This window comes from Agelaius tricolor, unplaced genomic scaffold (genome assembly GCF_023055355.1).
Source record: "Agelaius tricolor isolate 1412-34295 unplaced genomic scaffold, bAgeTri1.0.p SCAF_5, whole genome shotgun sequence".
Classification (NCBI taxonomy): Eukaryota; Metazoa; Chordata; class Aves; order Passeriformes; family Icteridae; genus Agelaius; species Agelaius tricolor.
In genome coordinates, this window is record NW_027269265.1 from 2,997,501 (window position 1) to 3,008,397 (window position 10,897).

At 48.3% G+C, this 10,897-nt stretch overlaps 1 protein-coding gene across 2 annotated transcripts in view; it reads right to left on the reverse strand.

Moving 5' to 3' along the window:
- The window catches only part of DDHD1 (DDHD domain containing 1), a 66,810-nt gene extending 56,255 nt beyond the window's left edge, over positions 1-10,555 (reverse strand). Inside the window, exon 1 of one of the 2 annotated variants that reach the window (XM_071426115.1) lies at positions 9,751-10,555. In XM_071426115.1, the coding sequence (XP_071282216.1) occupies positions 9,751-10,438 (688 nt within the window). In that variant the 5' untranslated portion in view covers positions 10,439-10,555. The remainder of the gene's footprint in view (positions 1-9,750) is intronic. The other variant, XM_071426116.1, reaches the window with a different exon arrangement.
- Between the last annotated feature and the right edge of the window lie 342 nt (positions 10,556-10,897).

The following is a 10,897-nucleotide window of genomic DNA, read 5'->3' on the forward strand; positions in this document are numbered from 1 at the left end:
GGATCCCTGGAGGTGCCCAAGGCCAGGCTGGATGTGGCTTGGAGCTCCCTGGGATGGTGGAAGGTGCCCCTGCCATGGCAGGGCTGGAACTGGATGGGATTTAAGGTGTCTCCAACCCAAACCATCCCAAGACTCTCTGACAACCTCCAATTCTAGGACAACTTGTTGAGAGATTGAACTAGAAACAAATTTCAACAAGTTTCAAAATAATGGCCTTGCAAAAAGACCAGAGAATTAGAATTTAGAGAATTAGAACTGTGGAAGATTCATTGTATGAGGACCACATGGGATAAGAAGTAATAACAACATTGTGGAGCAAAAGCTAATAGGCTAAAAAACGTTTATAAGGTATTGTAACCAAGAAATAAGTGAGCTTTTGACAAAACAGCTTCAAGTTTCACATCTCTTGTGTTTCACTACTCATCAAGACTAATAACAGAATAAAATCTTATGAAACACCTCTCAGTTACCCCATCTCTGTAAAAGCTGAGAAAATTAACAACAACCAAATTTCTAAAGGTCACCAGCTCCAAAAGCAAGTGAGACTTCAGTTAATGAAGACAGGGAAGTGCTGGTATCACTGGCAATTCCATGGAATACTCTGGATGGGGTGGGGAAATAATTTCACACAAGAGATTTTTCAGTGAAATCTGTGACACTGGCAAAGAGGCTCCTAACCACAGCTCCTCTGGTTAACCCTGCACGGGGGCTGTCACTGAAAACCCCCAGGTTTAGGCCAGAAGACTCAATGCAAACTCATGGCAGTGAAGAGCATTACAAAGGGATGGACCAGAATTGCCATCTCAGCACCCAATTTCACCAATTTTTTTAGCCCTCACTTATCCACCTTCAATAAATTCATTCATGTCTTGCACACTCAGATATTTCACAAAGCTTCAACTAAACTCTTTGTTACTTTTGTTTTATGGAAGAGTTAAAGACGCTGGAATTACATCATGTTGTAATTTAATTTATTTTTTGTCAATACAGAATTCCAAGTCTATAAAATAAAGTGTTATTTATCCTTATCCCTACAATCTCAATCCCTAGGAAAGGATTTGCCTTGATTTCTTTACTGCCTTAAGTCTTACACCATATAATCTGCACCTGGCAGTGCTTCAGACTGAAAGATATCAGCATATTTAACTGGTTATACACTTCCATGGTTTATTTATAAAAGAATTTCTAAATAAATCTGAATGGTGGAGATTTAAAGCAGATGAAAACCACTTAATTTTAATTAGTCACACGTATTTTACCACTTCTAGAGGAAATCAGTTTAAGAGATTTACTCTGCAACAAAAGATTTATTTATTTTTGCACAAATGGGTCTTTTTTTCCTCCTGAAAATCCAAAGAATAAAAGAATACAAGTGCTGTAATTAATGGTGTGATAAGAACATGAGTGATTTGCATTATGATAATCACTAAAACCCTCTGAATAACAAGAATTATGTTAAATAAAAACTGTAGGCAACACAGAAACGACTGCATGTGTGTGTAGTGTATGTGTATAACCCAGCTACTCACATCTAATATAAATTGGAATAAAAACCTGGCTAATCCATCATAATGAAGTCATAACTGAGCAGAATTTGCCTTAATTTCCCTTCTAACACATCAATTCCATCATTCATTTCCTGCCACCACATTGCTGGACAGGGCATAGCCTTAAATTTCAATTTTGCACAGCTCAAAGGAGCCTTTTTCAGCCTGCCATGATTCAGGAGCACAAAACTGTGACAGAAGTGAGATAATTCAATTCAGAGATAAGAACTCACTGCTGGCCAAGCCCAGGCACTCCTGGCACTCTGCAGCCATCAGCCCCAAGACACTTATGATGATTTACCCACAAATGAGATCTAAAAGGTTAATAGAATATTCAGAGGCTCAGAAGTTTAAATTAAAGCTGGTGCTTTGCTCAAATTGACAACTCCCAGCTCTCCAAGCCCCAAACCAAGAAGTGAGGCAAGAAACACAAGCTTATAAAACACCACCAGGTTGAGATGTTTTGCAGTGTAGTAATTTCAGATTGCTGCTTTTTGGTGCTGTAACACTTCCTTAAATTTCATTTCCTTCTTACTACAGTGACAAACGGAATAATATCTGCACAAGCTGAAGGCAACTTGGAGGCTGAAAATGTGACATCTAAAAATGAAAATTAGTTAAATAATGAAGTGCTCATACATTTACCAAGGACCTGGCCTGAAACACTTCTAGAGATGGGGTACCCACACTTCTCTAGGCAACCTGTGGCAGTGCCTAAATAAATACACAAATACATAAAAATATATTCCAGAATAATACCAAGGGTGCTGTTAGAGAATTTTTTAAAAGTTGGTTATCCATTCCTATTATATCAAGCCTAAAATCATGTTCTGGGTTATTTCATCAGGAACTTTAGGGACAGGACAAAGAGATAAGAGTTCAAACAGAAAGAACTGGAATTTAGGTTAGATATGTAGAAGAAATTCTTGTCTGTGAGGATGGTGATGTTGTAAAACAGCCCCAAACTAAAACTGCATTATTTCATGTTCACTACCTAACATACCACACTTAAACTTTTTCTTCTTTTTTTTTAAAAAAAAGCTTAACATTGCACACCTTTCCAGCTCTCCTCCACTTTATTTCAGAACACAGCAGGTGACTGACTCTTAAATAAATGGAACCATTTGTTTGCTGCCAGCCTGGTGACCTCCCTTTGTCCAACCACAACCACGTGTGACCTGTCCTGCTCTGCCAGAAGGAAAAGTCCTGCAGAGGAGTTCAAGGGTGAAACCTCAGGAAGCTTCAGAGGGACACAGAGCCTGAGCTGAACAGAGATTTCACTCACTGAGCAGTAAAAATCATCATTTTGCTGGTTCATCCAGTAACTCCCAGTTGCCCCATTGAAGCAATTTGTAAATCCCAAGTGCAAATTACATTTGAGTTTCAGTCCCACTGGCACAGGTGGGATTTTCCTTGCAGAGCAGCTCAACCTGTGAGCCTCAGTGTCTGCTCCACTGCTGGATCCCAGAGCCAGGAATTGATGTTTTTTCTCTGCTGCAAACATGGAACTGCCTCTGATTTACCAAGACTGCATGAAGTATTCCAGCAACAGCCTAAAAGTGTTTTCCCTGAACTGTTTTTAATTGCTTCACACTATGAATCCAACAATGAGCAATGAAAAGCTGCTCTGTGGGGCTGGTTCCAGCCAAACACAGAAGGAACCCCACAAAAAGTCATCAATGTGCTCCAAGTCATCAACTGCAAATCATCCCAAAACACAGAATCACAGAATGCTTTGGGTTGGGAGGGAAACCCAAGATCATTTTCTTCCACCCCCTGCCATGGCAGGGACCCTTCCACTGTCCCAGGGTGCTCCAAGCCCTGTCCAGCCTGGCCTTGGGCACTGCCAGGGATCCAGGGGCAGCCACAGCTGCTCTGGCAATTCCAGCCCAGCCAGGAATTCCCAATTCCCAATCTCCCACCCATCCCTGCCCTCTGGCACTGGCAGCCATTCCCTGGCTCCTGTCCCTCCATCCCTTGTCCCCAGTCCCTCTCCAGCTCTCCTGGAGCCCCTTCAGGCCCTGCCAGGGGCTCTGAGCTCTCCCTGGAGCCTTCTCCTCTCCAGGGGAACATTCCCAGCTCTCCCAGCCTGGCTCCAGGACATAATTTTGTCAGGAAGGATTTTCCTGCTTTAAGGTAACAGTTTAATTACCATATCCACAATTGCTCTTTCCACAGACTTGATCCTGATGGTCCAAGCCAAAATCCTAAAGCTCACTTTACAGGCCATGTCAAGCAGGAAGAACTCATTAAAAAAACCCTTAGACTGTCAAAACATGAAATGGGCTGCAGTTTTAAACTTAAAATCGTATTTTTATTGAATTCTTATCCATTAAAACAGTTCCCTAAACTTCAATCCTATTGCTCTGAAGCACTTCCACCACTGGCATTTGCTGCTGGAACCACTGAGTTTGTCCTTTATCAGCTTTTTACCCCCCAGGGCCACCTGCATTTTTTAAAAACCACAAAAGAACAACTCCTGAGCCACATGACCAACACATGTGCACCTCCCAAAAGTGAGTGTGTGCTCCCAGCCCATCCCCAAAAAGCCAGGGGGTTTTGCACATTCCCACCCTCATATACTGAGTGTGCTCTCCTGAAAACCCTGCTGTGCTCCCCAGTTCCACCAGCACACTTGGAACAAGAGGTTCCTGGAATATCTTCCAAAATAAAGAGCAGCAAGATTGTCTCAGTGCACACCTCAGACCTGCCACTAATGAACAAGATGACAGCAAAGGTTATTATGCCCTTGGATGGCTTCAACTTCTCCCTTCTCCACCACAGGGATTCTTTTTTTTCCTGTGCTCTCCTCCTGAACTCACTTCCTCCATCTTCTCTAAGCCAACTCCAGAATTCCTTAGCCCTTCATCCCCATGTTGAAATTCTCCTTCATTTTCAACCCCTGTAGGGTCTCCCCTTCCAGAAAACCAGTAGGATTTTCACAGAAACCCAGAATGGTTTTGTTTGGGAGGGACCTTGAAGATCCCCCCGCCATGTCAGGGACACTTCCACTGTCCCAGGTGGCTCCAAGCCCTGTCCAGCCTGGCCTGGGACACTTCCAGGGGCAGCCACAGCTTCTCTGGGCAACATTTTAGTTTCTTTCATTGTAAATTGCACTGCCTGGGATCCCACTTGAACCTCGTGTTTATGTGTTCACTAATCCTGCTATTTACATTTATTATCTGTGGAGTTTCTCCTCCCCAGCCCCTCACACAGATCCCACCACACCAGTGACCTTTTCTCAAACCAATCCCTCACCCTCACTGTTTTCAACCTTACAGATTCTCTGAGAACTGCTCCTGCTTATTTTAATTTCTTGCTCCTGCTTCTTATTTTAATTTCTTGCCCTTTTGTAGATTTTTTTCCATCTAGGCCTTCTGCTCACTAACTGGCACAGCTCTCACACATCCCTGTGCTCCTCCAAGAGCTCTGGACAAGGTGTTGGTTGGTGCTTTCAGTGTTGTTTTTCCCTAAAAGAGCATCACACACACAAAAATTCACCTGTCACTGGTCCTTAATTCAACTCTGTCACCTCCAATTCAATCCCACCCTATTCCTTTGATCTCAGCACTGCCCAACCCATTTTGAGGCCTGAATGAAGTCAGAGCAGAACTCCTCATCCTTCTCATGCCACAAACATTTCCTGCTGCCACAGTTACAGCAGAAAACACCCCTCTCACCCACAGTTTGGAATCCAAATATTCCCTACACCTCTGCCTTCATCCTTGTGGACCATATCCAGCAGGAGAAGTGCTGGACCACATCAAAGGACAAGCACAACTTCCCAAGCCATGTCCTTCCTTAGCTACTCTGCTGTAGCTGAATCATCCATTGGAAATTATTTTGGTCCCATTTAAAGGAGAAAGACAACAGATTAATTTTGATTAAATATGCTTAAATAAAACATAAAAGCTGAGCTCAGGGAAGAAACTTGACCTCAGAGACACATCCCCAGTGCTGCCACCTCAACCCTGGCCTAGTGAATGCATCTCAAAAGTCTCAAGCTCTCCCTGCTGAGAGGCCACAAAAAAATCCCTGAAAATACACACAAACAAATGTGATTTAATACATGGAACTCTGCAAATCTGAAAGTTATTTCATCTAGGTGTGTTAGGTCACAGGATCCCAAAGTGGTTTGGGTTGGAAAGAACCTAAAATCCCATCCCTGCCATGGCAGGGACACCTTCCACTATGCCAGGGTGCTCCAAAGCCTGTCCAGCCTGGCCTGGAACACTTCCAGGCCTTTTGGTCAGGAAGGAATTGGCCAAAAATTAAGCTACAAGATGTTTTTGAAATGATGGCACAGTAAAAACAGCACAAAAAAGAACCCAGAAAGATTCTGAGTAGTGAAAGCAACATTTCACCTTTACAAAGTGAACTGTCAGTGTTTTATTTGCCAAAGGATTACACATCTAGAGATAAAAAAAAGCCATAAAATTCTATTCAGGACTTCAGCCTTCAATCAAAAGGTTTTTTATAGAATGGAAATTGTTATCAACCAAGTTCAAAGACCGTCCAACACACAAAACCCAACGTTCTAAGTGTGCTGTAAAATGACAAAAAACACTGCTAAAACAAGACTAAACCAAATAAAGTCACAAACAATGATAAACTCTTGATTTTATTCCCTTAATTTTCATCTTGATCAAGAAGGCAGCTAAAATGGTTTTTTAAAGCAGCCCAAATCTAGTCTGAGCAGAAAGATCTTAATTTTAAGACCCAGTGGTCCACTCTGTATTCACAGGTATTTCCAGATTAAAGTCAGTAAAATATCTATTATATCAGTACATCTTCACTCAGGGATGGTTTTACTAAACAAATTTGTTTTTAAATACAAAAATAGGCTTTTTACTTAATAGACTTAGCAACTGTTAGGTAGGAAAATAATATACATTACAAAAGCAAACAAAAAAATTCCAACCTTACCAAACCTTTGTCTTGGAGAGGAATAATTTAAATAAATACAGGCAACTTTACAAAGTACCCATTTCAAAAAGCCTGGAAAAAGCAAATACCTGACAGAACAAGGGTTGCATGGGACAAACCCACATGCCAGAAAACAGGAGAGAGTCACCCAAAAATTTACAGACCATGGATTTAACATACTCATAAAGGACTTTGAAAACTCCACTGACTAACTCCACAGCAAAATGGTTGTAAAGCAGCCCTCTTCAACTGGGAGGGCTGAAAAGGGCTGGATAATTGAAGATTTAAACAGAAGACCCTTGTATAAAATATCACTCTCTTCATCTCCACAGAAAACAAAAAACAGCCCTGCTCCAAATTACTGACTTATCTGAAAGCCTACATTAATAATTTTCATCCTCTTGAACCATTTTTACTGCTTCTACAGCACTAATTAAATAAATCCCAGAGGTCACAAGGTAAGGATGAAATTCTCAGTAATTAATCTGCTCAAATTGTAACTCAGGCTGATATTCCTCATGTTACCAACGAATCCTGCAGCCAGCTTAAAATGCAGATATAAAAATAAATATTCCAGCACATGCCAAGCTATAACCAACATTTCCCTGGTGCTGTGATGCCCCAGGAACTGCCAGCTGAGGAACCAACTGCTCAGTGTGGTGGCTGTGAGAGAGTCCAGCACACAAAGGAAAAAGGGCAAAAAAACAAAGAGAAAAGCTTTTGACCTTTGCTCTGAGCTGAACTATGAATCAGCAAAACCAGCCAGTAGTTTCTGTACTCTCCAACAGGCACCTCAGCACATTTTAAGGCAGTTGTACTCATCATACCTCATGCCTGTGTGGTCAGAGAGGAGAATTCTCCTGCCTTACTCACAGCTGGTTTGACACATCCACGTCAGGGCAGCAGCCACCCTTTGGATCCAGAATTACACACATGCTACCAAAGGGGAATAATATGGGAATTATGGCTCCAGCAAGGCCTTCAAAGGCACAGGTAAGACTGAATCCTGAGATCTGACCTTGCTGTTTTCTCAGATCTGCATGCAGCAGTCAGGAAGAATGGGAGAAAGGCACTCACAGGGAATAGAGGCAAGGAAATGTGCAGTGAGAAAGTTAAACCAGAAGACACCAGAAGCCCCTTGAAAGACCAAAAGTTGATCTCAGCCTTGCAAAGGACTGGACCTGCTAATAAGAAAAGGCTTGAGCACTCCCCTTAATCAGCTTTCTGAGGGCTAGAAATCATCCCCGGCATTAGTCTGCTCAGGCCCAGGAGTTTATTCCTCCCTGCCTCTGGTGCTAACCTCTGGGAATCTCTCCTTCCCAGCACCAGAAATCGTCTCTGCACAGCCCATGCTGTCATCTGAAACATCTGCTCCTCAGGCTTAATGAGACTGAATCAGCTTCCAAAATGGACAAGGCACGGTGTCAAGAAATTAAACCTTTAAGCTGCTGACGAGTGCAGCCTCTTGCTCCCATTACCAGGAGCAATCCTGCCTCACCTGACAGCTCTGCTCACTCCTTCCCCTCTCTCCAGGGGCACAGTTACAGCAGATTCCTCCTCCCCTGGCTGCCGTGCATCTTCTCTTCCCAGGAACCGTGTGGCAGCTGCAGCCAGTGCCAACAGCAAGGGGCTTCAGCATGGTGACAGGGAGAAGCAGCTCCAGTTTCTGCTCAAGAAGCTGTGCCCAGGCTCCTCTAGGTCAGAATTTGTGTGGGCTGAGAGCTCTGCTCACTCCTGGGGCTCAGTGTCTGTCTGCTGGGGTGATGATGATTTGAAAGACAAATTGTCCCACAAGTGAACTGTATTGTCATTTATGGAGCTCCCTCCTGTAGAGAGGCTGATAAATCAAGAGGGAAAACAACAGAAAGCCCTGGTTTTCATCTCTGAAACAGCTCTGCTGTTCCCCTGAGACCCTCACTTGAGTCTCAAGATGAGAGAAACCTGCCTGCCCCTCTGCCAAGCCCATGCCAGGACATGCTCAGCTCCTCTGCAGCTCACTCTACTCCACCACATCCCCCTTGTCCTTGAGGGAATGCAGTTGGAAAGCAAATCCTCGGGACCAGCAGGTGAGCACAGCTTGTCACCCTCAGGAAAACAGGGGTTCACTTGTCCAGCAAGACCCCTGAGCCCTTCCCACCAGGGGAAAACTGCAGGGAAATGGGGTCTCTGCCCCCCTTTCACTGCTGCTCCACAAGGACACACAAATGCAAGGGGAAGGGTGGTACAGGGGGTGTATTCCCACCTCATTTTGAAGTTGAGGGGGTGAAAGAAATTTCCCTTTATTGGAAGGGTAGGAATTAAGGATTATGTGTGTATGAGATGCCTGTTGCAATTCCTCCAAGAGAAAGGAGGAGAAATCCCACTTCATGCCTCCTCCCAGAGGGCAGGTGATGAGAAAGGACATAGAAAGCACAAGATCATCATTTCCCTAGTGCAGAGGACAAGGGTCACACAGGGACAGCCCTTGCCTCCACCATTCCTCACTGAAGATGAAGGATCAAAGACACATCTGTGGGGAGGAGGGAGTGAACAAACAACTGATGTTTCCACTCTGCTCCTTCTGAAGGAAAGATGTGCAGGGAGGGAACTGGGAGAGTGCTGAAGGCAAATATCCACCCTCACTCACCCTCTGCTTGGGAAAACCAGAGCATGAGAAGGTTCTCTGCCACTTTCCCTCCCACTTTCTTCCACACATGCCAAGAACCGAGCAGATGCCCAGACCTCCCTTTTCCAAGTCTCTGGTGCCAGGTGTGCATGCCCCAGATCGTGTCCTTCATGTTTGAGCGCAGGGGGAGCTGAGAAGGGGGAAGATGCTCAGCTCCCCGTGCTGCTGGAATGGCTGATGAGCTCGGAACACCCTGAGAGGGGGGCACCGCTCATCCTCTCATCCTGAGAGGGGGATGGCTCAGAGTCCCCTCTCTCAGGGATGCCCAAGTCTTTTCCCTCACAAGTGTCCCTGAGCCTCGGAAGGGGAATTCCCACTCCCTCCTCGCTGAGGGACCTGCTGGAGATGAGCACCGCGAGTCTTCTCTCCCTGGATAATTTACCCTAAATCCCTTATACAGGAACACACCGGCAGCGAGCGCGGCCGGAGCACCAAAGGCCACCCGGTGTCTCACCCGGTGTCTCACCCGCTGTCTCACCCGCTGTCCCCGCGGCGGGGTCACCCCGCGCAGGCTCCGTGCTCACGGGGGATGCCCAGAATCCCTCCTGGGGACCACGGGGCACCACAACCGCCCTCCCTCCGCCTCCCCGCGGCCGGCACGGCGGCACTCACGGTTCCAATAGACGGGGTAGCTCTCGGCGCTGGCCACGTCCACCTCGTAGAGCCCGCTCCTCACGCACACCGGCTCCACGGCCGCCGGCTCCCCCGCGCCGCCGCCGCCGCCGCTGCCGCCCAGGGCGCGGAAGGCCAGCTCGATGCGCAGCGAGTCGTAGCCGATGAAGGGCTTCCAGGTCTTGCGGTCCTCGCGGTAGAACCAGCGCACCTCCTCGGCGCCCAGCTCCCGCACCACCTCATAGCGGGGCCGGCCGCCGCCCGGCCGCCGCCTCTCGGGCAGCGCGGTGGCCGCCAGCGAGAAGCCGCTGCCGCCGCTGTCGCTGCTGCCCAGCCCCGCGCCCTCGCCCTCGCTGCCCTCGCCGCCCGTGCCCGTCGAGTACCGCAGCGACGCGCCGGACTCGGCCGAGTCGAAGTCTCCGGCGGCGGCCTCGTCGCTGAGGCTGCGCTCCCGCGGCGGCGCCGCCGGCTCGGGGTCGCCCTCGGAGGAGGAGGTGGAGAGCGCGGCGCGGAGCGGCGGCTGCGGGCGGCGGAGCGGGCGGGCGCGGGCAGCCGCCTCCTCCTCCTCCTCCGCCGCTTCCTCCTCCTCGCCGCGGCTCGGCCGCTCGTAACCGCCGCTGCCGAAGCCGCCGGCTTGGCCGGGCAGGTGCCGAGCGCCCTGCGGCGAGCCGGGCTCGGGGTAATCCATGCCGCAGCGCGCCCTGCCCGGCGGGGCCGCCTGGCCTCGCCCCGCCCGCCCCCGCTCCCGCCCCGGCTCCGCCCCGCTCCGCTCCCGCTCCGCGCCCCGGCCCGGCCGCGCTGCCGCAGCCGCCGCCGGCTCCGAGCGGGCGGGGGCGGCGCCGCCTCGTCACGCGCGGCGCGACGCGGGCGGGGGCGGAGCGGCGGCGGGGCGGGCACGGAACGGAACGGAACGGAACGGAACGGAACGGGGACACGGCGGGGACAGCGGGAGTAGGGGACACTGCGCGGGACACTGAGAGTGACACGGACAGCAGGGGACACAGAGCGTGTGGGACACAGTGTGGGACACTGCGAGTGTGTGACACGGACAGCGGGTGACACTGAGAGTGTGGGACACGGTGTGGGACACTGAGAGCATGTGACACTGAAACCGTGTGACATGGACAGTATGTGACACTGAGTGTGG